Source organism: Microtus pennsylvanicus, chromosome 1, assembly GCF_037038515.1.
Source record: "Microtus pennsylvanicus isolate mMicPen1 chromosome 1, mMicPen1.hap1, whole genome shotgun sequence".
In the NCBI taxonomy this organism is placed as follows: Eukaryota; Metazoa; Chordata; class Mammalia; order Rodentia; family Cricetidae; genus Microtus; species Microtus pennsylvanicus.
The window spans coordinates 98804841-98832679 of NC_134579.1; the positions used below are offsets into that span (position 1 = coordinate 98804841).

General features: G+C 38.6%; 1 protein-coding gene across 2 annotated transcripts in view; it reads right to left on the minus strand.

Annotated features, from left to right (window-relative positions):
- LOC142851572 (cytochrome P450 3A6-like) overlaps window positions 1-27839 on the minus strand; it is a 124516-nt gene that overhangs the window by 53743 nt on the left and 42934 nt on the right. The window contains exon 13 of one of the 2 annotated variants that reach the window (XM_075975368.1): window positions 24175-24291. In XM_075975368.1, coding sequence (XP_075831483.1) covers window positions 24196-24291 — 96 coding nt within the window. In that variant the 3' untranslated portion in view covers window positions 24175-24195. Of the gene's footprint in view, window positions 1-24146; window positions 24292-27839 lie in introns of both variants that reach the window. The other variant, XM_075975358.1, reaches the window with a different exon arrangement.

Here is a 27839-nt window from a genome sequence, read left to right on the forward strand (position 1 = left end):
TATTAACCATCACCTAAATTAAGGTCTTCTTTGTTGAGTGCATGGAAATAATGAATTCACATACCTTAAAATGACAAGTATCTATAGCTTTCCAGGTACAGCTAAGGGCTCTCTGTGGAGACATGTCCAAGGATTTTTCTTAGTTCTGATCAACTAAATTTATTCTATTTTTTCTTTCAAGATCTTATTTTGCTACTTTGACAATCATATGGCATATTTCTGGGCTGCTGGACTTTGTTCACCTGTCTGAATGAGGACTTCACTGGGCTTGGAACTGTAATGCATTGAGGGAGACAGAACAGTAGGACGACTGTGCACAAAAACAATCTAAGGGAAAGCAGGCCAGGTACCCAAAGAGGTATATTGATGTAAAATGTTTTAGAAGCATTACAAATTAAGTGAAGGCAGGCCTATGGCTATCTAGGCTTTATGGATTAATGGTCCAATCAAAAATATCCACCATAAGCTCAAATGTTAGAGTATTTGTTCTCTATTTGATCAAAACCTTTCTACTTTTATAATATGATAGGGCATCTCTTGGGTATATTTCCAAGAGTGGTATTGCTGGGTCTAGCAGAAGGTTGATCCCGAATTTCCTGAGAAACCGCCACACTGATTTCCAAAGTGGTTGCACAAGTTTGCATTCTCACCAGCAATGGATGAGGGTACCCCTTCTTCCACAACCACTCCAGCAAAGGCTTTCACTGGTGTTTTTGATTTTAGCCATTCTGACAGGTATAAGATGATATCTCAAAGTTGTTTTGATTTGCATTTCCCTGATCGCTAAGGAGGTTGAGCATGACCTTAATTGTCTTTTGGCCATTTGAACTTCTTCTCTTGAGAATTCTCTGTTCAGATCAGTGCCCCATTGCTAACTGGGTTAATTAGCATTTTGAAGTCTACTTTCTTGAATTCTTTATATATTTTGGAGATCAGACCTTTGTCTGTTGCATGGTTGGTGAAGATGTTCTCCCAGTCAGTAGGTTGCCTTTTTGTCTTAGTGACAGTGTCGTTTGCTTTACAGAACCTTCTTAGTTTCAGTAGGTCCCATTTATTCATTGTTGCCCTTAATGTCTATGCTACTGGGTTTATACATAGGAAGCGATTCATCTACGTTCATAGCAGCATTATTTGTAATAGCCAGAACCTGGAAACAACCTAGATGTCCTTCAGTGGAAGAATGGATGAAGAAAGTGTGGAATATATACACATTAGAGTACTACTTTGCCATAAAAAACAATGACTTCTCGAATTTTGCATATGAATGGATGGAAATAGAAAACACTATCCTGTGAGGTAACCCAGACCCAAAAGAATGAACATGGGATGTACTCACTCATAATTGGTTTCTAGCCATAAATAAAGGTCACTGAGTCTATAATTTTTTAGTCTAAAGAAGCTAAATAAGAAGGTGAACCCAAAGAAAAATATACAGTTATCCTCCTGGCTATGGGAAGTAGACAAGATTGCAGGGCAAAAACTTGGGATCTTGGGGATGGGGTGGGTTGGGGGTAAGGGTAGATAAGGAGAGAAAAGTGAGAAGGGGAGGATAGGGGGAACTTGGGGAAACGGGATGATTGGGACAAAGGAAGGTTGGATAGGGGAGCAGGGAAGCACAAATCTTAATTAAGGGAGCCAACCTAGGGTTTGGCAAGAGACTTGAACCTAGAGGGGCTCCCAGGTGCCCAGGGCGATGTCCCCAATTAGTTCCTGGGGCAGCTGAGGATAGGGAACCTGAAATGACCCTATCCTATAGCCATACTGATGAATATCTTGCATATCACCAAAGAACCTTCATCTGACAATGGATGGAGATAGAGACAGACCCACACTGGAGCACCAGAGTGAGCTCCCAAAGTCCCAATGAGGAGCAGAACGAGGGAGAACATGAGCAAGGAAGTCAGGACAGTGAAGGGGGCACCCTCCCACGGAGACAGTGGGTCTGATCTATTGGGAGCTCACCAAGGCTAGCTGGACTGGGACTGAAAAAGCATGGGATAAAACCATAATCTCTGAACATGGCGGACAATGAGGGCTGCTGAGAAGCCAAGGACAATGGCACTGGGTTTTGATCCTACTTCATGTTCTGGCTTTGTGGGAGCCTAGCCAGTTTAGATGTTCACCTTCCTAGACCTGGATGGAAAGGGGAGGACCTTGGACTTTCCACAGGCAGGGAACCCTGACTGCTCTTCGGACTAGAGAGGGAGGGGGAGAGGTGTGAGGGTAGGAGGAGAGGAAGGGAGGAGGGGGAGGGAAATGGGAGGCTGGGAGGAGGCAGAAATCTTTTGAATAATAAATAAATAAATAAATAAATAAATAAATAAACCTTTCTACTATTAAATCAAATCAACTTTTAAAGCCAAAACAGTATTATATGTTCTGTGATAAATATTGAGCCAGGCACATCCTTTCCTCACAAAACTGAGAGGTAATGGGCATAGACATACATTCTCAAGATAAACAATATTGCTCAAACCTAAACAAAGCATATTTACAAAATTAGAGATGATTTTTCATAAGGTTTTTGCATATAGTTTGTTTTTCTCTAACTGTTCCTTGTGCTGCAAAAGGGTGCTGCATACCCAAACCTCTTTATAAAGGGTAAACCTTTGATAAGGTATTCTTTTTCCACCATGTCCCATTGTTCTTAAGTTTTTTTTCCCAGAATTTGGAGATGAAGTTAATGTCTCCTGTGCTGCAACCTTATATATGCCAATTAATTTTGTTGCTTCTCAACCTGTCATCGCTAAATCAGAAAAATTCTCAGTGTCTGGAATAACAGTTATTATTTTCAGATAAAAATATGAGAATCATTGATTCTCAATTAATTTTAGGTGAAATAGTTCAGAAAAAATAGGGGTCTGGAAATGATTGCATTTGTTGCATGCACAAATGATAAAGTGAAACTAGAAACTACCATTATAGTCTTCAACATTATAAGAGGTAAGAGAGTTTGCAGGCTGGATGGTCCCAGCAGTATTCTGAGCTGTCCTGAGATCTACAGGTTCTGCTCAGTGAACACCATCTTCATTGTCCTTGTCTTCTAGAGACCCATTGGACAAACATTAGTATGCAGATCCAAAACTAGGCCACACAGTTCCCAACACTTCTTCATTCTGTCTCTCTGTGATATTCCTCTCTCTTTTGTTCACTCCTTCCTTTCTTTTCCATGTTTTTCCTTTCTTCATCTGTTGTTATATGTGCAATGTATATGTGTGTCTGGCTGTATGGCTTGGAGTTAGTGCTAGTGTGGTAGTCTCTACATGTGGATCTATATATGTGAAATGTATACATTGTATATGCATGTGGAGATTCTATGCATACGACTGTCTTTCAATTTCTCTCTATTTTTGTTTTTTGAGATGGAGAGAATGGATTGACTATAGGGATCTGCCTATTAACACCTGCTCAATTTTGATGTTGTAGACACACATGACTCTGTTTCTTCACAGTGGTTCTAGGGATCCAACTCATGATCTCATGTTTGCAACTGTGGATAATATTTACAACCCTGTTTCCAACTCTTAATACAACCTTAAAAACAATGGGTTTGTCTGAAAATATACATTCCCATTTAATTTCATGGGTACCTGCATCAGTTGAAAGAGTATATAGGGACAATAAACAATCTATAAAACTCAATACAGATCCTTAAAGAACAAGAATGCAATGTGAGTGTGATTCCACATGCCTTTAATCTAAAAAAAATCAATATGTAGCCTGGAGGATTACATGTTTGAAACCAACTGAGTTATATAGCAAGTTCTAGACCTAAAATAGAACATAGTGAGAATACTCAGCTACCTTCTCACGCCATAAAACAGTAGGCAAATCTTTAGCAACACATAATACTAATATTACACCCAAAATATTGAAAATTTATACCTAAATTTTATCAGTGTTTAATAGTGAAAACATGCACCCATTTATTTTCCTTCCTTATGTTTATTTATTTTTAAAGAAATATAATTTTGCATATCAATTCCAGTACCCTCTCCCTCACATCATACCACATCCCCAAACTTTGCTCCACCTCACCCCCAATTTATTCCTCATTTAGGGTAAGGCCTTTCATGGGGAGTCAGTAAATTTTATCACTTGAGGCAGGACCAGGGACCTTCCTCCAAATCTAGGCCAAACAAAGTATCACTTCATAGGAAATGGGCTCCAAAGATACAATTCATGCCCTAGGGATAAATACTGGTTCCATTGCCAATGGTCCCACTAACTTTTAATTCCACATATCTGTCACCCACATTCAGAGGAATTACCTCAGATTTATGCTTGTTCCTGAGATGTCAGTCCAGGGTGAGTGAGTTACCACTAGCTTGAGTCAGCTGTTTCTATGGGTACATCCTTCATGGTCTAGACCCCATAGTATAGCTACTCACTCTCTATGACTGGAGTCCAGGAGTTCAGCACAGTGGTTAGCCGTGGATCTCTGCATCACATCTGCTTCCATCAGGATGAAGGGGCTGTGATGACAATTAAGGTAGTCATAATCTGATAACCAGGGAAGGACAATTTAGGTACCCTTTCCACTGCTACTTATATTCTTAGCTAAGGTCATTGTTGTGGTTTCCTGAGAGTTTCCCTAGTACCTGGTTTCTTGCTAATCCTACAATGACTCCCTTTTTAAGGCATCTCTTTCCTTGTTCTCACTCTCTGTTCTTTCCCAGCTTGATCTTCCTGATGCCTCATGTTCTCTCCTGAGCTCCCCCTTTCCCCAACCCAGTAACGTACCACCCTCCTCCATCTCTCATTCTGCTAATTTACTAAGGAAATATTGTCTACTTACCTTTCCCAGGGATCCATGCATACTTTTCTTAGGGTTCACCATGTTCCTATCTTCTCTGGTGTCATGAACTACAGGCTAATTATCCTTTGATTTTTGTCTAATAGCCACTTATGAATGAGTACATACTGTGTTTGTTAGTCTGTGTCTGGATTAACTCACTCAGGATGGTTTTATCTATTTTGCTTTTTATTTATTTATTTTTACATTTAATTGTTTTTAAAAAACAACCTTTGTTCATTTTACATGACAATCCCACTCCCTCCCTTCTTCCCATTCCCTCCACCTACCCTCACACTGCATCCCCATCGCGTCCTCAGAGAGCGTAAGAAACATTGCTCTGGGGAAAGGACAAGACCCCCCTACTATATCGAGGCTGAGCAAGATACCCGTCCAAAGAGAATAGTTTCCCAAAAAGCCAGTACAAGCAGTAGGGATAAATCCTTTTGCCACTGCCAGTGGCCCTGCAGCCTTTCCCACCATACCACTGTCACCCACATTCAGAGGGACTAGTTTGGACCTATGCTGTTTCCTTCCATGTCTAGCTGAAATTGGTGAGCTCCCAGTAGCTCAGAAAACTGTTTCAGTGGGTGTGCCCATCATGGTCTTGACCTCTTTGCTTGTATTCTCATCCTCCCACTCATCAACTGGAGGCTCAGTCCAGAGTTCTGATTCAGGTCTCTGCCTCTGTTTCCATCAGTTGCTGACATTGCTGATATGGTGATATTTAAGATATTCAGCCAGATGTTGTTATAATTTTGCAGGAAAATGGATGGAGCTAGAAAACATCATTTTGACTAAGGTAACCAAGTTACAAAAAGACAAATATCACATGTACTCACTCATAAGTGGCTTTTAAACATAAAGCAAAGAAAAACAGCCCAAAAAATCACAATCCCAGAGAACTTAGACAACAACAAGGACACTAAGAGAGACATACATAGATCTAATCTACATGGGAAGTAGAAAAAGACAAGATCTTTTGAGTAAATTGGGAGCATGGGGACCTTCGGGGAGGGTTGAAGGGGAAGGTAAGGCGGGGAGGGGAGCAGATAAAAATGTAGAGCTCAATAATAATCAATTTAGAAAGATATTCACCCAGGCAGTGGTGGCGCATGTCTTTAATGCCAACACTTGGGAAGTGGAGACAGGCAAATCTCTGTGAGTTCGAGGCCAGCCTGATCTACAAGAGCCAGTTCCAGGACAGGCTCCAAAGCTACAGAAAAACCCTGTCTTGAAAATAAAAACAAAAAAAAAAACCAGGATATTCATCAGTCTGTCTACAGCGCAAGGCCAGATCTGGTACCCTCTCCTCTACTGCTTAGGGTCTTAGCTAGATTCATCCTGTGGATTTCTGGGAATTTCTCTAGTGCCTGGTTTCTTGCTTGCCCAATTATGGTTCCTTAAGTCAAAATATTTCCTTCCTTGCTCTCATGTCTGTGCTTCCTCCTTCTGGACTATCTCATTATGCCCTTGTCTTCCCCTTCTGAGCTCTCTATTCCCCTCACACCCATGCTCCCAATTTGTCATGTGATCTTATCTATTTCTCCTATCCTGGTAGATCTTTGTATGTTATTCTTATGGTTTACCATCTTACTTAGCTTCTCTAAAATCATCAAATACAAGCTCAGTATTCTTTGCTTTATAGTTAGCATCCACTTATGACTGAGTACATACTATGGTCATCTTTCTGACTCTGGTTTACCTCACGCAGGATGGCCTTTTCTAGTTTTATTTATTTGCATGCAATTTTCAAGATGCCATTGTTATTTTTTACCACTGAGTAGTACTCTAATTTGTAAAATTGCCACATTTTCTTTATCCATTTTTCAGTTAAGGGGCGTCTAAGTTGTTTCCATGTTCTGTCTATTACAAATAATGCTGCCATGAACATAGTTGAGCAAATGTCCTTGTAGTGTGATTGAGCACCTTTTCGATATATGCCCAAGAGTGGTATTGCTGGGTCCTAAGGTTGGTTGATTCTCAAGTTTCTGAAAAACTGCCATACTAATTTCCAAAGTGATTGTACAAGTTTACATTCACACCAACAAATGGAAGAGTGTTCCTCTTACTCAAAATCCTCTCCAACATAAGCTATCATTGGTGTTTTGATCTTAGCCATTCTGACAGGTGTAAGATGGTATATCAGAGTTGTTTTGATTTGCATTTCCCTGATGGCTAAAGATGTTGAACATTTTCTTAAGTGTCTTTTGTCCATTTGAAATTCTTTTAGTGAGAATTCTCTGTTTATTTCTCCACCCCATTTTTAATTGGGTAATTTCTAATTTTAATGTCTAACTTTTTGAGCTCTTTATATATTTTGGAGATCAATCCTCTGTCTGATGTGGGGTTGGTGAAGATATTTTCTCATTCAGTAGTCTGCCTCTTTGTTTATTGACTATGTCATTTGCTTTACAGAAAGTCCCATTTGTTAATGGACTCTCTCAGTATTTGTGCTACTGTGGTTGTATTTAGGAAGTAATATTCTGTACCCATGCACTGAAAGCTACTTCCCACTTTCTCTTCTATCAGGTTCAGTGTGATCAGGTTTATACTGAGGTCTTTAATCCATTTGGACTTCAGTTTTGTGCATGGTGATAGATATGGATCTGTTTTCATTTTTCTACATGTTGACATCTAGTTATGCCTGCACCGTTTGTTGAAGATGCTTTCTTTTTCCCATTGTATATTTTTAGATATATTTCAAGCTTCCTTCTCAAAAATCAGGTTTTCATAGGTGTGGATTAATATCTGTGTTCTTGATCAATTCCATTGGTCAACCTATCAGTTTTTATACCAATATCAAGCTGTTCTCATTAATGTAGTTCTATAATAGAGCTTATAGTGATGCCTCAGGAATTTTCTTTATTGTACATGATTGTTTGGGCTATATTGGTTTTTGTGATTTTCTATATGAAGTTGAATATTATTCTTTCTAGGTCTGTGAAGAACTGTGTTGGGATTTTGTTGATAGTTACATTGAATCTATAGATTTCTTTTGGTAGGATTGCCATTTTTATTATGTTGACCCTACCTATCTAAGAGCATATGAGATCTTTCCATTTTCTTCTATCTTCTTAACTTTCTTTCTTCAACAACTTAAAGGTATTGTTGAACAGGTCTTTCACTTATTTGCTTAATGTTAGCTCAAGACATTTTATATTATTTGTGGCTATTGTGAAGGATGATGTTTCTCTTATTTCTTTCTCAGCTTCTTTATCATTTGTATGTAGGAAGGTTACTGATTTTTTTAGTTGATCTTGTATTCTGCCACAATAGTAAAGGTATTTATCAGCTTTAGGAGTTCCTTGGTAGAGTTTTGGAGGTCACTTATGTACACTATCATATCATCTGCAAATAACAAAAGATTGACTTCTTCCTTTCCAGTCTGAATGCCCTTGATTTCCTTTTGTTGTCTTTTTGTTCTAGCCAGAAGTTCCTGATCTGTGGTGAACAGATATAAAGAGGGTGGACAATCTTATCTTCTTCCTGATTTTAGTGGATCACTTTGAGTTTCTCTCCATTTAATTTGATGCCGGTTGTCAGCTTGCCGAATATTGCTTTTATTATGGTAAGATATATTCTTTGTATCCCTGTTCTCTCCAAGATCTTTATCTTGAAGGGGTTTTGACTTTCTCGAATGCTTTTTCACCATATAATGAGATGATCATATGTTTTTTCTTCTTTTACTTTATTTATATGGTGGATTACATTGATAGATTTTTTTATATGTTGAACCATTCCTGCATCTTTGGGATAAAGCCAACTTATCATGGTGAATGAGTTTTTACATGTGTTCTTGGATTTGGTTTGCCAGGATTTTATTGATTACTATTTTTGCATCTATGCTCATGAGTGAGATTGGTGTGTAATTCTCTTTCTTGGTTGAGTCTTTGTGTGGTTTTGGTTCAGGATAACTATAGCCACATAAAAAGTGTTTGACAACTTTGCTTCTGTTTCTATTATGTGGAACACTTGGAGGAGTATAGGTATTAGCTCTTCTTTGAAGTTCTGGTGGAATTCCGCACTAAAACTATTCATCCTTGGGCATTTTTTGGTTAAAGACTTTTGATGACAGCTTCTATTTCCTTGCAGATTATAGCTCTATTTAAATTGTCCAAACTGGTCTTCATTTAATTGTGGTATGTGATATCTATCCAGAAAATTGTCCACTCCTTTTATATTTTTTTAAATTTGTGGAGTGCAGGTATTTGTATTATGACCAAATGATTCTTTGGATTTCCTCACTGTTTGTTGTTATGTCCCCCTTTTCATTTCTGATTGTTTTAATTTGGATGTTCTCTCTCTGCCATTTGATCAGATTGTATAAGAGTCTGTATATTTTGTTGATTTTCTCAAAGAACCAGCTCTTTATATCATTGATTCTTATTATTGTTTTCTTTCTTTCTTTCTATTTTATTGATTTCAGCCCTCAATTTGGTTATTTCCTGTCTTCTACTCCTCCCAGGTGACTCTGCTTTTTTTTTGTTCTAGAGCTTTGAGGGATGCTGTTAAGTCATTAGTTGTGAACTTTCTCCACTTTCTTTATGTTCACACTTAGTGCTATCAACTTTCCTCTTAACACTGCTTTCATTGTGTCCCATTGATTTGGGTACGTTGTGCCTTCATTTTTTTGAATTCTAGGAAGTTTTGAATTTCTTTCTATATTTCTTTCTTGACCCAGAGGTGGCTCATAGAACACTGTTTAATTTCCATGTGTTTGTGGGCTTTCTGAAATTAGTGTTGCTGTTGAATTCTACTTTTAAACCATGATGATCCGATAAGATACCAGGGTGGTGTGAGTGTCCCTTCTTCAGATCTTCTGGTGTGGGATTATCTATTGCTTATGTTTTTATGGTATAGTTGGTGTCCTTGGGTTGGGGTATTCTTTCTAGTACTTTTTGTAGGGCTTAATTTGTGGATAGGTATTGTTTAAATCTGATTTTGTCATGGAATATCTTGTTTTCTCAGTTATGGTGATTGAAATATTTGCTGGGTAGTCTAGGAAGGCATCAATGGTTTCTTAGTATGTGTAGAAAGTCTATTCATTTTTCAGAGTTTCCATTGAGAAGATGGGTGTAATTCTGGTGTGTCTGCCTTTATATGTTACTTTGTCTTTTTCCTCTGCAACTCTTAATGTTCTTTATTTATATGCTTGTGGTTTTGATTGTCATGTGATAAGGGCTCTATTTTCTGGTCTAGTCTATAGGGTCTTCTGTCAGATTCTTGTCCTTTATAGGCATGTCCTTCTTTAGGTTGGGAAAGTTCTTCTATCATTTTGTTGAAAATATTTTCTGTGCCTTTAAGATGGATTTCTTCTTCCTCTTCTATGCTTATTATTCATAGGTTTGGTCTTTTAATGTTATCCCAGATTTGCTGGATATTTTGTGTTAAAGATTTGTTGGATTTAACAATTTCTTTGATCAATGAGTCTATTTTCTCTATTGTAGCTTAGGCACTTGAAATTCTCTCTTCCATCTCTTGTATTCTGTTTGATATGCTTTCATCTATAGCTCCTGAGTATTTACCCAAATTTTCCATTTCCAGAATTCCCTTGGTTTGTGTTTTCCTTATTGTTGCTATTTCAGTTTTCAAGTCTTGAACCATTTCCTTTGCCTGCTTTATTGTTCTTTCTTGACGTTCATGAAGGGATTTGTTGATTTCTTCCATTTCTTGTTTGTCTTTTCCTCTACTTCTTCAAGGAAATTATTAATTTCCTCTTTAAAGGCCTCTATATTCTTCATTAAGTTATTTTTAAGGTCATTTTCTTCTTTTTTATCTGCTTTGTGATGTTCAGGTCTTGCTAGTGTAGAACAACTAGTTTTTGGTGGTGCTATACTGCTCTTTATGTTGCTGAATGTTTTCTTACACTTCTTTCTGCCCATCTCTCCCTCCAGTGTTGGGGTCTAACCTTGACAAAAATACCACTTGCAAGAGTAGGAGCATGGGGATTAGAAATGTAAGTAAAGAGTAGGAAGACATGAAACTAATAAAACAGATCACATCTGCCTTAGGTTTCCCATTTCTCAGATATTCCAACTATTCGTGCACATATCTTAGGTGCCCGGAGAGTGTGAAAAAAATCAAATCTGTCTCTTACTGCTGACCTCTGTAATTAAAGGAGTAAGGGAGAAAGTACCTCTCGGCTCTGGGTCTCTGAGGCAAGTTTCTGTCAAGAGAGTTCATCAGCAATTAGATAATGATAAGCAAGGAGACAATACTTTGTGTTATACATACTTCTATGACTATAGTATCCCCTAATTAAAGGAGTGGAGGATCATCAGGATTGGGAATGCCCTTTTGAATTGATATAGAGTGTTTCTTAACAGTACTCAGCTTATCAAAACCTAGATTAATTTTATTAAACATATAAAATTCAAGAATTCATTGGTAATGTCTAACTTTTCTTAGATAAGTTCTAATCTTTTTCTAACTATTAACATCTTATAGTTAACTAAAGCATTAACAGTCAATACCATAACACAATTTGTTAAATCAAAATTCTCTTAAATCCATTCTAACAAAAAACAGGAAAAGGTTTCTGTGATGGGTGAGAGTCAAATTAAAATGGAGCTTTTAAGCAATTGTTCCAGTCTCTGAGTAGTCGCAAAAACCCTTAGGCTACCCTCCTCATATCTGAACAGGGACTTCAGTTACTCTTGGTAATGAGTCTTTTTTTCCCTGATAGGAAAGTTGAGATAGCAGTTTTTAAGTTCTTTCAACATTTCAACAGCAAGTTAAACTCAGATTTTATCCTGCAATCTATATATAAAGTATAAAACAGTCAAAGTTCAGAATATGCTTCTGGTCTCGTTCCAAAGTAAACAAGACTTAATAGGTCTGGTAGTTTGTTCAACAGGTCTATGAAGAGGCTGGGACTCACCATCACCATGATCTTCTTTCTCTTCTCAGCATATAGCATGTTGTATGTCAGGATCATTGGTTCGGGTACCCCCTTCCTCAGCCTGCAGCATGATGGTATGAGGAAGTTAAGAATATAGAGTCTCATTTGACTCTTCTGAGAGAACATTAGCAGCTACAATGTCATCAGAGTTGGCACAATCTGCTGGATGCATCAAACCAGACATTCTGGAAGCCATCTCACTTGATCCTAATCCTGTGAAAAAACACAGACTTGGCTTTGACCCCATATTAGAACAGGGTCCTTTCCATAATCTAGTGTAAGTGTTTCTTCACCTTGCTTTAGCAAAGGTCACCATGGTGCCATCACACCAAAATCTGTCAATAGCAGATTGCTTATGAGCATCCATAAAAGGTGCATGTCTTAAGACATTATGTGGCAAATTTTACTTCTCCTGATTTTATTATTTTAGGTTGTATTTTTAAGAAGTCATGGGCATGCTCCCAAATTCTCTTTCCTTGAGAATTATAAAGAATTGCTGCCTTATGTTTGATATTCCATTGGGAACAAAATTGATGAAATGCCTTACTAATATATGCAGACCCATTATCCATCTTTATGATTTTTGTGGTCCCCATATCTGGGAAGCATTATTAAGCAATGAGTCAATGCATGCTTGTGGCTTCTCAAATTTGTGCAGTGGCCATCAAGAATCATAAATATGTATTAATTGTCACATGAACATATCTTAATTTGTCAAACCCTGCAATATGCGCAACATCCATTTGCCGTAAATGATTAGGAAGTAGTCCTCGAGGATTTGCTCCCAGAAGACGTACAACTAAATGCTAACTAAATATAACATTTCTAACAGTTTACTGAACAGTTACTCTTGTTAATCTAAATTGTTCTCTTAAACTTAGCCCATTAACAACATATGCAACACTTTTATTGGAAGAACAATCTGTAAAAATTAACATAGCACCTCTGCGGGATCTTTTGCTACAAGTTTAGAAAACTAAAGGAATATAGTTGTGTGAGTTGCAGTTACAGATCAGCTGGTTAAAGATTACTAATCTGACCTTCAAATTGAGCAAACACGATTGCCCAAGAATCACTATTTTTTTGAAACAAGCAATCAATCTGTGGCTTAGTATAAGGAACATTGATTACAGCCAGGTCTTGGCCAAAATATCTCCAAATTCCATCCTACTCTTCTGTGCTAAGAAAGCTACTGCTTCAATATAAGGCTTTTTACTTTAATTTATTTATTTATTAAGGATTTCTGCCTCCTCCCCGCATCTGCCTCCCATTTCCCTCCCCCTTCCCCGATCAAGTCCCCCTCCCTCAGCTCTTCGAAGAACAATCAGGGTTCCCTGACCTGTGGGAAGCCCAAGGACCGCCCACCTCTATCCAGGTCTCCTAAGGTGAGCATCCAAACTGCCTAGGCTCCCCCAAGGCCAGTACGTGCAGTAGGATCAAAAACCCACTGCTATTGTTTTTGAGTTCTCAGTATTCCTCATTGTCCACTATGTTCAGCTAGTCCGGTTTTATCCCAGGCTTTTTCAGACCCAGGGCAGCTGGCCTTGGTGAGTTCCCGATAGAACATCCCCATTGTCTCAGTGTGTGGGTGCACCCCTCGCGGTCCTGTGTTCCTTGCTCGTGCTCCGTCTCCTTCTGCTCCTGATTTGGACCTTGAGATTTCTGTCCGGTGCTCCAATGTCAATGTGCTCCTACAGTCAATCCATTATCGCCATCTCAAAAAACAAAAATAGAGAGAAATTGAAAGACAGTCATATGCATAGAATCTCCACATGCATATACAATGTATACATTTCACATATATAGGTCCATATGTAGAGACTACCACACTAGCACTAACTCCAAGCCATACAGCCAGACACACATATACATTGCACATATAACAACAGATGAAGAAAGGAAAAATGTGGAAAAGAAAGGAAGGAGTGAACAAAAGAGAGAGGAATATCACAGAGAGACAGAATGAAGAAGTATTGGGAACTGTGTGGCCTAGTTTTGGATCTGCATACTAATGTTTGTCCAATGGGTCTCAAGAAGACAAGGGCAATGAAGATGGTGTTTCACCAAGCAGAACCTGTAGATCTCAGGACAGCTCAGAATACTGCTGGGACCATCCAGCCTGCAAACTCTCTTACCTCTTATAATGTTGAAGACTGTAATGGTAGTTTTTAGTTTCACTTTATCATTTGTGCATGCAACAAATGCAATCATTTCCAGACCCCTATTTTTTCTGAACTATTTCACCTAAAATTAATTGAGAATCAATGATTCTCATATTTTTATCTGAAAATAATAACTGTTATTCCAGACACTGAGAATTTTTCTGATTTAGCGATGACAGGTTGAGAAGCAACAAAATTAATTGGCATATATAAGGTTGCAGCACAGGAGACATTAACTTCATCTCCAAATTCTGGGAAAAAAACTTAAGAACAATGGGACATGGTGGAAAAAGAACACCTTATCAAATGTTTACCATTTATAAAGACGCTTGGTTATTCAGCACCCTTATGCAGCACAAGGAACAGTTAGAGAAAAAACAAACTATATGCAAAAACCTTATGAAAAATCATCTCTATTTTTGTTAATATGCTTGGTTTACATTTGAACAATATTGTTTATCTCGAGAATATATGTCTATGCTCATTACCTCTCAGTTTTGTGAGGATAGGATTTGCCTGGCTCAATATTTATCACAGAACATATAATACTGTTTTGGCTGTAAAAGTTGATTTGCTTTAATAGTAGAAAGGTTTATTTATTTATTTATTTATTATTGAAAAAATTTCTGCCTCCTCCCAGCCTCCCATTTCCCTCCCTGTCCTTCCGCCCCTCTCAACCTCCCACCTCTCCTCTCCCCCTCCCTCTCTAGTCCGAAGAGCAGTCAGGATTCCCTGCCCTGTGGAAAGTCCAAGGCCCTCCCCTCTCCATCCAGGTCTAGGAAGGTGAACATCTAAACTGGCTAGGCTCCCACAAAGCCAGAACATGAAGTAGGATCAAAACCCAGTGCCATTGTCCTTGGCTTCTCAGCAGCCCTAATTGTTCGCCATGTTCAGAGAGTCCAGTTTTATCCCATGCTTTTTCGATCAGTCCAGCTGGCCTTGGAGAGCTCCCAGTAGATCAGCTCCACTGTCTCAGTGGGTGGGTGCACCCCTCGTGGTCCCGACTTCTTTGCTAATATTCTCCCTCCTTCTGCTCCTCATTGGGACCTTGGGAGCTCAGTCCACTGCTCCAGTATGGGTCTCTGTCTCTATCTCCATCCATCACCAGATGAAGGTTCTAGGATGATATGCAAGATATTCGTCAGTATTGTTCTAGGATAGGGTCATTTCAGGTTCCCTATCCTCAGCTGCCCAAGGAACTAACTGGGGACCTCAGCTTGGGCACCTGGGAGCCCCTCTAGGGTCAAGTCTCTTGCCCACCCTAAAGTGGCTCCCTTAACTAAGAATTGTGGTTCCGTGCTCCCCTATCCAACCTACCTTTTTCCCAATCCTCCTGTTTCCCCAAGTCTGCCCCTCCTTTCCTTCTACGTTTTCTCTCCCCACCTCCTCTTACCCGCATCCCACCCCACACACAAGATCCCAATATTCTCCCCTGCAATTTTGTCTACTTCCCTTAGCCAAGATGATAACTATATGTTTTTCCTTGGGTTCACCTTCTTACTTAGCTTCTTTAGGTTCACATATTGTAGACTCCGTGACCCCAATTTATGGCTATAAACCAATTATGAGTGAGTACATCCCATGTTCATCTTTTTGGGTTTGGGATACCTCACTCAGGATAGTGTTTTCTATTTCCATCCATTTGCATGCAAAATTCGAGAAGTCATTGTTTTTTACCGCAGCGTAGTACTCTAGTGTGTATATATTCCATACTTTCTTCATCCATTCTTCCATTGAAGGGCATCTAGGTTGTTTCCAGATTCTGGGTATTACAAATAATACTGCTATGAACATAGCTGGACAAATGCTTTTGTCATATGATAGAGCATCTCTTGGGTATATTCCCAAGAGTGGTATTGCTGGGTCCAGGGGTAGGTTGATCGCGAATTTCCTGAGAAACCGAAACACTGACTTCCACAGTGGTTGCACAAGATTGCATTCCCACCAGCAATGGATGAGGGTACCCCTTCCTCCACAGCCTCTCCAGCAAAGGCTATCCTTGGTGTTTTTGACTTTAGCCATTATGACAGGTGTTAGATATCTCAAAGTTGTTTTGATTTGCATTTCCCTGATTGCTAAGGAAGTTGAGCATGACCTTAAGTGTCTTTTGGGCATTTGAACTTCTTCTGTTGAGAATTCTCTGTTCAGATCAGTGCCCCATTTTTTAATTGGGTTAATTAGCATTTTAAAGTCTAGTTTCTTGAGTTCTCTATATATTTTGGAGATCAGACCTTTGTCTGTTGCGGGGTTGGTGAAGATCTTCTCCCAGTCAGTAGGTTGCCTTTGTGTCTTAGTGACAGTGTCCTTAGCTTTACAGAAGTTTCTCAGTTTAAGTAGGTCCCATTTGTTCAATGTTGCCCTTAATGTCTGTGTTTCTGGGGTTATACCTCAGAAGTGATCTCCTTTGCCCATCTGTTGTAGGGTATTTCCCACTTTCTCTTCTATCAGGTTCAGTGTGTTTGGGCTGATATTGAGGTCTTTAATCCATTTGGACTTGTGTTTTATTCACGGTGATAGATATGGGTCTATTTTCATTCTTCTACAGGTTGACATCCAGTTGTGCCAGCACCATTTGTTGAAGATGCTATCTTTCTTCCATTGTATACTTTTACCTCCTTTATCAAAAATGAGGTGTTCATAGGATTGTGGGATAAAATCCGGGTCTTCTATATGATTCCATTGGTCGACTTCTCTGTTTTTATGCCAGTACCACCCTGTTTTCATTACTGTAGCTCTGTAATAGAGTTTGAAGTCAGGGATGGTAATGCCTCCAGAAGATCCTTTATTGTATAGGATTGTTTTGGCTATCCTGGGTTTTTTGTTTTTCCATATAAAGTTGATTATTGTCCTCTCCAGATCTGTGAAGAATTTTGATGGGATCTTGATGGGGATTGCATTGAATCTATAAATTGCCTTTGGTAGAATTGCCATTTTTACTATGTTGATCCTCCCAATCCAAGAGCAAGGGATGTCCATCCATTTTTTGGTATCCTCTTCAATTTCTTTCTTCAATGCCTTAAAGTTCTTGTCAAATAGATCTTTCACTTCCTTGGTTAGAGTTACCCCAAGATATTTTATGCTGTTTGTGGCTATCGTGAATGGTGAAGCTTCTCTGATTTCCCTCTCTCTTTCCAAATCCTTTGTGTATAAGAGGGCGACTAATTTTTTGGAGTTGATCTTGTATCCTGCCACATTACTAAAGCTGTTTATCAGCTGTAAAAGTTCTTTGGTGGAGTTTTGGGGGTCGCTTATGTACACTATCATATCATCTGCAAATAACGAAAGTTTAACTTCTTCCTTTCCAATTCGAATCCCCTCGATCCCATTATGTTGTCTTATTGCTATTGCTAGAACTTCCAGCACTATATTGAAGAGGTATGGCGAGAGTTGACAGCCTTGTCGTGTTCCTGAGTTAAGCGGGATGGCTTTGAGTTTCTCTCCATTTAATTTGATTTTAGCTGTCGGCTTGCTGTATATAGCTTTTATATTTAGGTATGACCCTTGTATCCCTAATCTCTCCAAGACTTTTAAGGTAAATGGATGTTGAATTTTGTCAAATGCTTTTTCAGCATCTAATGTAATGATCATCTGTTTTTTTTCTTTCATTTTATTTATATGCTGGATTACATTGATAGATTTTCGTATGTTGAACCAGCCCTTCATCTCAGGAATGAAGCCTACTTGATCATAATGGATAATATTTCAGATGTGTTTTTGGATTCAGTTCGCCAGTTTTTTGTTGAGGATTTTTGCGTCGATATTCATGAGTGAGATTGGCCTGTAATTCTCTCCTGGTTGAGTCTTTGTGTGGTTTTTGGTATCAGAGTAACTGTAGCTTCCTAAAAGGAATTTGGTAATGACACTTCTGTTTCTATATTGTGGTATACATTGAGCAGTATAGGTATTAGGTCTTCTTGGAAGTTCTGGTAGAATTCCGCATTGAAACCATCTGGCCCTGGGCTTTTTTTGGTAGGGAGGTTTTTGATAAGAGCTTCTAATTCTTCGCGACTGACAGGTCTGTTTAGTTTGTTCATCTGGTCCTGGTGTAACTTTGGTATATGGTATTTATCTAAAAAAGTGTCCATTTCTTTTACATTTTCCAGTTTTGTGGCATACAGGCTTTTGTAGTAAGATCTAATGATTCTCTGAATTTCCTCTGTGTCTCTGGTTATGTCCCCCTTTTCATTTCTGATCTTATTAATTTGCAAATTCTCTCTCTGCCGTTTGACTAGTTTGGATAGGGGGTTATCATTCTTGTTGATTTTCTCCAGGAACCAGTTTCTTGATTCATTGATTCTTTGGATTGTTTTCTGTGTTTCTATTTTGTTGATTTCAGCCCTCAGTTTGATTATTTCCAGTCTTCTACTCCTCCTAGGTGATTCTGCTTCTTTTTTTTCTAGAGCTTTCAGGTGGGCTGTTATGTCTCCAATATGTGCTTTCGCTATTTTCTTTAAGTGGGCACTTAGTGCTATGAACTTTCCTCTTAGGACTGCTTTCATAGTGTCCCATAAGTTCAAGTATGTTGTTTCTTTATTTTCATTAAATTCAAGGAAGACTTTAATTTCTTTCTTTATTTCTTCCTTAATCCATGTATGGTTCAGTAGTTGACTGTTCAGTTTCCATGAGTTTGTAGGCTTTCTGGGGGTAGCATTGTTGTTGAATTCTAACTTTAATCCATGGTGGTCTGATAAGACACAGGTGGTTAGTAATTTTTTTTGTAGCTGTGTAAGTTAGCTTTGTTACCGAGTATGTGGTCAATTTTCGAGAAGGTTCCATGAGCTGCAGAGAACAAGGTATATTCTTTCCTCTTTGGGTGGAATATTCTATAGATGTCGGTTAAGTCCATTTGCTTCATTACCTCCATTAATTCTCTAATTTCTCTGTTAGGTTTCTGTCTGATTGACCTGTCCATTGGTGAGAGAGGAGTGTTGAAGTCTCCTTCTATTATTGTGTGCGGTTTGATGGCTCCCTTGAGTTTTAGTAATGATTCTTTTATGTACGTGGGTGCTTTTATATTAGGGGCCTAGATATTCAGGATTGAGACTTCATCCTGATGAATTGTTCCTGTTATGAGTATAAAATGTCCCTCTCCATCTCTTCTGATTGATTTAAGTTTGAAGTCAACTTTGTTAGAAATTAGTATGGCCACACCTGCTTGTTTCTTAGGTTCATTTGCTTGATAAGCCTTTTCCCAGCCCTTTACTCTGAGTAGGTGCCTGTCTTTGTGGTTGACGTGTGTTTCTTGTAGACAGCAGAATGTTGGATCCTGTTTTCGTATCCAATCTCTTAGTCTGTGCCTTTTTATAGGTGAGTTGAACCCATTGACATTAAGTGATATTAATGACCAGTGGTTGTTAACTCCGGTCACTTTTTTAGTAGTAGGGTTTGTGTGTTTCCCTTCTTTGAGTTGCGCTGGTGAAGGGTCTCTAGATGTCTGAGTTATTGTGGTCATTGTTGGACTCCTTGGTTAGTGATTTTCCTTCTATTATTTTCTGTAAGGCTGGAATTGTGGCTATGTATTGTTTAAATTTGTTTTTATCCTGGAAAATTTTGTTTTCTCCATTTATAGTGAACGAAAGCTTGGCTGGATATAGTAGTCTGGGCTTGCATCCATGGTCTCTTACTTTTTGAAGTACATCTATCCAGGACCTTCTGGCTAGAAGAGTCAGGGAGAAAAGGTTTGATCTGTGGCTTTGTTGTCCAATGCAGAGTAGTCAGCCTTGAAATCATTCACACATAAACAACAAAAAATGGACCCAGCAGGTTCTGTTTGTATATATTTGTATCTGTGTATATATACTTGTGCATATTCATATATGTGTAATAAATATCATGCAAGTAAAAGAGGCTATGAAGTTGAGTGTGTGAGGCATGGGAACTGCTTGATTCTAAGAGAACTAAAGATAAGGGCAGAGTACAGGACATGTTATCCAGACCTCTCTGGGCAGGAAGAAGAGGCTATTGAGTGTATGAAAGAGGAAGGCAATTATTATTTAGAGAAACTCATGGAAAGTGAAGCCATGATAGTTCAAAAGGGCAAACAACTAAGAGATATGTATCAGGAGCTGATGGCAATGTCCCAGGAGCCATATGTGGTACTGCTCCAGGATTTTGATGACGTATTCAGAAGGAGTGAGTCAATTCAATTGATCAAGCCCCTGGCCATGAAACCAGAACTCTATGTCCTAGCCCTCAGTGGACTGGATGAAAGCTTCGACTAGTTTGAAGGAGAATGTCTTCATTGATGAAATGACCACAGTGCATATTTTCTTTGAAAATCTAACCATACTACACTATAAGATGAACCTATTTAATGCCATGAGAAGCATCAGGTTTAGACCTCGGCAACAGGATACACCTGTGAATCCTGCTGGAATGTATCTGGCCTCCTAGGGATGCCAGAACTTCATCTCAGGGAAATATTACCGGGAACTGGATTTGGAGGACTGTTGGAACTGAACTGTAGGGTCTGTATATTATCCGGGTTATGGAATACAGTGCAAGCATTTGAAACTGAGGGTGCATTCCTTCTTTCCTGTGTGAATGAGGGTAATCAAAAAATCATCTGGTCAATTGTGAATATTTGAAATGTTCCTATGAATGTACATATATTAATAAATTTGTCTGAATAAAAAAAAGAAATATAGGTTAATAAATAATCACCTAAATACTCAAACTTGTAGTCATGGTATATATATATATATATATATATATATATATATATATATATATATAGAGAGAGAGAGAGAGAGAGAGAGAGAGAGAGAGGGAGAGAGAGAGAGAGAGAGAGAGATTTCAGTTAGATAGGTATTCCTCAAGCCTTTAAAATATTATCAGAATATGGAATTTAAAATGTGTTAAGAACTTAAAACTTTTCATTACAATGAGACACATATGCTCTTGGCAGCACCAATCTACTTCAAGAGGATGACGGGCAACCAAGAGGTTTCTTATGGAGTTTGTCAGCCATTTGGGCAAAAAAATCCTGCTCTTTCCTGGACTACTTGATGTTATGCTGTATGAGCTGGACATGCAGGACCCACAAAGAAATGATGGATGTTGAATTTGCCTAATGGTAAAATGTTTCTTTGGGGTTCCTCCTTCATGAAAGAGTCTGCCAAACATTCTGCAGGACATAGAAAAAGTGGTTGACTAACTAGACATATAGGTGGAACTGTCTTTGAAAGTTTCTGCTTCATGGGAAAGTCTGCCAGATACTATGGGCCTGTAGGCTGAAGATGAGTGCCCCAGTGTTACAGAAGAACTTTGGGTGACTGTCCAGGCAGCAAGATGTCTCTGTCATTTCTAGAGTTTTGGAAGTTGCTTACAATGTAATTCCTGTTTATTTAGCTAATATTATATTCTTCTGGAGGCTTTGATGGAGTTAAAAAATTATAGTTATGGTTTTCCTTAGTTATGATAAAAGATAAAATAGATATAAATATTGTAACCATATTTTTTCTTGATAAATGTTTTGTTGTATGTATTCTTGCTATGTTAAAGATAAAAACCTTCCTTTTTATTTAGACAGAAAAAAGGAGGTGATGTGAAATTCCCCCCTGTATGCTGTGAATGTTTTATTTTCATTGGTTATAAAAAAAGCTACTTTTGGCCAATGGCTTAAGATAGTAGAGCTGAGTGGAAGATCCAGACTGAGATGTAAGGAGAAGGAGAAAGTAGGCAGAGTCTGGAAGAAGTCATGTAGCCACCGCAGGAGACAGATGCCAGACACTGGGCAGAACATTACTGGAAGGCCACAACCACATGCAATGCACAGATTAATAGAAATGGGTTAATTTATGATCTAAGAGTTAGCCAATAATAAGCTTGAGCTAATAATAGGCCAATCAGTGTTGTAATAATACAGTTTCTGTGTGATTATTTTGGTTCTAGGTGGCTGGAAAACAAAAAGCAGCCTTCACCTACAATCTTATATTTAAAAATCAAGTCAATCAAAGTATATACAAATATATTACAAGGATGTATGATGCTTTAGATTACCTTTGCACGCTATAAATTAGTGTCACGTTTTGAAATTTAACCAATTTTTATATTTTAATTAATATCTCTGCATTTCATATGATACAGTTTAATCACATTCATCTGACTCCCCTGTCCTGAATAACCAACATATCTGTCACAAATCCCTATGCCCACCAAAGTTAGTGTCCTCTATTTTATTAAGCTACTGAGTCCAGTAGTAGAGCCATCTACTGAAGTACAGTTAGTCCACCAGGCAATGTGCTGGCTTGGTGGGAGCCTAGCCAGTTTGGATGTTCACCTTCCTAGATATGGACGGAGGGGGGAAGACCTAGGACTTACCACAGGGCAGGGAACCCTGACTGCTCTTTGGACTGGAGAGCGAGGGGGAGAAAAGTGGGGGGAAGGGGAGAGGGGTGGGAGGAGGGGGAGAAGAATGGGAGGAGGGGGAGGGAAATGGGAGGCTGGGAGGAGGTGGAAATTTGTTTTTTTTCTTTCTTTTCTTTATTCTCCTTTTATCAATAAAAAAAAGTGGGTTCTCCTTAGCCCCAAAGCTACCTGCTGTCTATATCTCTACTGGGTGCTTATGAATCCCATCACCTTTTGTGCTAGAATATTTACTGGCTTGAACTTGTTTAGATCCTATGCAAGCAACTACAGTTGTGGACAATTCAACAATGCAGCCACCCTCTCACATATGGAAGGCACTCTTGCACTCTAGCCCTTCCTGACCTTTGTCCTTTAGAATCTGTTAGGTATGACATCTATTATAGTCCGTGAGTTTTAAGGATATGGCAGAGAAGGAGTTGCAGAAAGGAATAACTGTGACTGATTATGTTTGGAAAAGCCTGATGGAAAGCTAGATTTTGATCATCTTCCATGTATATATGAAAATACGGACTACGTTGAGAATTATGCAACTTTCAGAAGCCAAAGGTGTCTAATAAATAGCCCATTAACAGATTAAGATATCTAAACTCAGATTGTTCATCAGAGTTGTCCTGAAGACACATAAAAACCAGGATACTGCAATTGTTCTTGGTTTCTAATCATACCATGAGAGTAAGATCTTATTGCAGAAGACATTAAACATACTGTTGGTCATAGGGAAGTCCTGCTGCTTAAAGCTGATGTTCATCATGACCAGACATCTCAGAGTTTTGCACAAATGGAAAAATCCTTTCCCCAAGCATGGCTTCCTATTCTCTGCCTGACCTTATTTGGAAGCTGTCCCTGAACTTAGATGCTTGACACATCTTAAGAGTGACCTTTAGCCAGGCTGTGTTGGTGCACACCTTTAATCTTAGCAGAAGCAGAAGCAGAGGCAGATGGATCTCTGTGAGTTCAAAGACAAGCAGGTCTACAAGAGCTAGTTCTGGGACAGTTTCCAAAACTATAGAGAAACTCTGTCTCAAAAAAAGAGTGACCTTTAATACAGTTCCTTGCAAATTCTCTCCCCCTGCTGCCCATATCCTAAAATGTGTTGTATTCCAATCTGTATGATGGGACTTTACTGATAAATGTAAATAAATCTTCCTATGAGCACCTTCTAGAAGATTCCCTGGCTTTTGTCCCCATCCTATATAGTGCCATCACTCCCTGAGATAAAATTAAGTTGTCTCACCGACACTGACTCAGGAATTTTTTTTCTCTCATACTCACAGCTGTAAAAGCCCTGTTATATACTTCTGATCCCTTTGTCCTCGTTGCCTGGTGGCCAGTGTGCCATGAGAAAAATGGAGACCTCACAGTTGGGGCCGCTGAATGGGAATTTATAGAATGCACAGTTTGTGAGCAGCCCCCCTCCCCCCCACAGAGGGTAGTGGCATTTTTGACTGATACCGTGGTTCCAGGATCAGACATCTCTCCTCATATGTTTGCTCTATTTTTCTTTGAGCCTTCTTTGAATACAATATTATATGTCTCAGATCTAAACAAAAGACTTTATTTGTGAAGTGGATGTTGGTTAACACAGAAACTTAAAACTCATCAAAATGTAAGGAATAATTATCGGTGGAATACTCAACTATTAATGATAAATTAAGGATTTTATAATGGAAACAATATTAACAAAATTAATGAAAAATCTTTATCAGAGTTGAAATGAAACATATTGCACTATTTTGGGCATGGGAAAACTTTGATATGAAAGAACATATGGATTGCTAATTAATCATTTTCCATTCATACACAAGAATCAAGACTCTATCATGTCAATGAAAAATAATTGAAGACTCTGTCATGAACTGTGGTAGATTAGAGTTATATTAGTCTAGGTTTTCTTGAGGAGTAAATTAAAATCCAGGTACTTAGAATGCACTCTCTGAAGAATGTATCAGAACTTGAGATAAAAATCAACCTTCATTTATGTCTCCTTTTCTTGATATAATCTTCAAGACAATAGGTTTTTCTGGAGTAAGAATCAATGTCTTTCTTAATTTCAAGGGAACCTAAAATAGTTGAAAAAGTATATTAGTAAGTTAAATGAATCATCAAATTCCACAGAAGACTGATAGAACCAACATATTAAGAACAATAGCTACTTATTCCTGTGTTATCACATGGCTATTACCCTAGCATTCAGGATTTAAAAGAGGGAGGCAGAATACAAAATGTAGGCTTGCTGAGCTATATAGGATGTTCTGTACCACGCTGAACCTCATGGACTGCTTCCTAGAAAGAAAGAAATCTATCGTTATAAGTGAATAAATGACTTTTTATCAATGTGGTGGTTTGATAAAACATGGCCACCAAAGGTGGTGGTATTATTAGGAGGTGTGGACTTGTTCAAGAATGTGTGGTCTTGCAGGGAGTAAGTCACTGTAGAGGTGGGCTTTGAGGTATCATATATTTAAGTCGTGTCTAGTGTCTCAAGCCACTTCCTCTTGCCTTTGGATTAAGATGTAGACTTCCCTGGCACCATGTCTGCCTTTACACCACCATACTACCAGCTGCATTGCTCCCTAGAGTAAATCTCTGAAATTATAAACCACAAACTCAATAAAAATGTGTTGTTCTATAGGAGTTGCCATGATTGTGTTGTCTCTTCACAAAATAGAGACCCCTACTAAGACAAACACAAAGAATCTTGAATTACTTGTATGGAATATGGAAACATGCTTCAATCTATTCATATTTCAACATACAAACTGACCACCTATTCTGTAAAAGGCCTGAAATAAAAATTTTATATGTCTTCCCTAGTGATCTAAATTTTAACTAAAATGTAGAAGTTTGAACCTTGTAAAGGACATTTGTGAACACATAGAAAACACATTTTAACAGGTTATATAAAGTTAAGTTTTATTCAGTAAACTGGAAAGACAACCACAAGTAGGTTTTGTACATGGCAAATGCTATTGTCTGACCCTGATTTCTAAACAATTTCTTTTTTTTTTATTCTGATCAAACTGCCAACTTTATTTTTTTCAGGAGCATTATATACCTAAAAGGTGGGGCAGGGGAGGGATGGGTAGGGTGCTGGAGTCATGTCTGGAGACTCCCTAACTGATAGGAAGAGGTAAGGAAATGCTGAGGGTCTGTAAATGTTTTCAGGGGAAAATGCTAATCCCTTTCTGAGGCCTGGCCCCTAGCATTCTCAACTCACAGTGGGAGATAAGGGTCCAGAACTTGCCCAACAGAGGGGAATAGCATACAGAACCTGTGAGCTGAGAGGACTATAACCAAATACAGGTCTTTGCTTCTGGCAAGAAAGCTCTTGCTGTTTTCGATGATTCACATCAGAATCATGGTGTTTGCTGTGGTGGGTAGTCTCCCTGCTGGTCTCTTGACTTCTGGTTTACAAGCTCCCTCAGGAGCCCTGTTATGCCTTTCATCCATATCTGTGTCTCTTCACCTTCCCATCTGTCTGTGGTGTTCAGAGTCACAGCTATCCATCTACAGCTCTCATTTTTCCTCAAAATCTGAGCTCAAGGGTGATGTACGATTAATAAAAACTCAGGATCAGAAATTGGGGTTCAGCCTAAAAGTACAATTTCTAAAGAAATTTCTAAACCTTCCAAACTGATACTTGTGGGTTAATGATAATGGAAGGACTTTGGGAATATTTAAGGTGTGAGTTCTCTGTATCTCTATAATTCAAGGATGGTGCTTAAAAGGGAATATTCACTCATTTTACTAATTTTTAAAATGATATTGCTGTCAGTTTGTGGCAGAGATGGCCATCCAATAGAATAAGAATCCCATATGAGAATAAAAAAGTACAAACAGGTTATCTCTTAGTTTAAGAAAGTCATTTTGTAGGTAGCTAGAGCCATCTTGTAGGTTCCTAGATGCCTAAAACTTGCCTATGATCATAATAAAATCATCCATCTGTATTGTGTTTGTGTATAGAACAGAAAGACAGCTACCCTCATGTCACCAAAGGGAAAATGACCATATTATATTCCTTTTCTATGATGATTATCTACTGACTTTTGAGTGTCATTGTGATGGGGGAGAGTCTTCTGTTTTGCGTTAATTTCATTGGTTAAATAAAGACACTGCCTTGGCCCTTTAATAGGACAGAAAATTATTTAGGCAGAGTAGACAGAGAGAATGCTCGGAGAAAGAAGTCGAGTCAGGCAGTCACCATGATTCTCCTCTCTGAGACAGACGCAGGCTAAGACATGCTGAATCTTTCATGGTAAGCTACCACCTTGTGGTGGTACAAAGATTATTAGATATGGGTTAATCAAGATGAGAGAGCTAGCCAGAAGAGGCTAGAGCTAATGGGCCAAGCAGTGTTTAAAAGAATACAGTTTCCATGTAATTATTTCGGGTATAAAGCTAGCCGGCTGGCGGGACGCAGCCCCGCTGTTCCTTCAACATCATTTAATTCAAAAATCATAATGTTAAACTTTTTGGGCATTGCTTCTTTAAGTTAATGACAACACATTCTTAAGCTCTTCAGAGGAAACATTACAACCATATTTTTAAATGCAATACCTTACATTAAAGTACACACAGAAAAGGTTTGAGGACTTTGAAAGACCCCCCATACTTGAAAGACCTCCATGACCACATACTATGTTAAACTCTCTGAAAATTTAGCTGGGCCTCCAGGCTCAGCCAATGCTAAAACTGGATATCTATGGGTTGCAGACTCACTGACTAGGCTAAGGAGAGAGAATACTCCACCCCCCCCCCCAAGGCATTCTATCTAAATTGTCAACTTTCTGCAGCGTGCTATATCTAGCTTTGTGGTTTTTCGGGACTAAGGAGAGAGAATACTCCCCCACCCCTAAAATATCCTATCTAAACTGTCAACTCACTGCAGGGTGTTTTATCTGGCTTTATGGTTTTTCAGGGAAATTTGAGAATAGACATTGGGCCATTCCCAGGATGAACTAAGCCCACCAACTTGAGAGCCAATGAAATGCTTGTGCTATACTACCCTCTTATGTAATCATTTTTCCATATAAATATGGCTGTTTGAATTTGCCCGGGGTGCTCAGTTGTCGTAAGCTGCTGTTGTACCCACAGGTGCCTGTGTATTCAATAAAGACACCTCTTGCTGATTGTATCTGTTGGCCTGAATTATTGAGACTGGGAGATTTCTCCTAACACCCTTCAAAATGAGGGTTTTTTCAACTTGAATTATCAGGTGTATTTCCCAGAAGAACATGTGTAAACTCAACTCATAATCATGTGCTTGTATCCCTAGGCTGAGGAGCTTTGCTCTTTCATCACTGCTGTGAAATGCAGGCTGTTTTCTTTATGGCTGCAACCTCTCTTAAATCAGCAAGGTTCAAGACCACACCCCAAAATAAGAGCAATCATCTGACACAAAATAGGCTTGATTGACTTAAATATTAAGGAGAAAAAATGGAGATAGAGCACAACATTGAGTGTGACATGAGGTAAGGGTGGTCATGGGTTAAATTGTAATAAAAAAGTGAATGTTATCAAAATGAAATGTATGAATTATTCAATAATTAATAAAACATTTAAAAGGATATATAAAAATGCATCTATTAAAATAATTTTGTAAATTTTT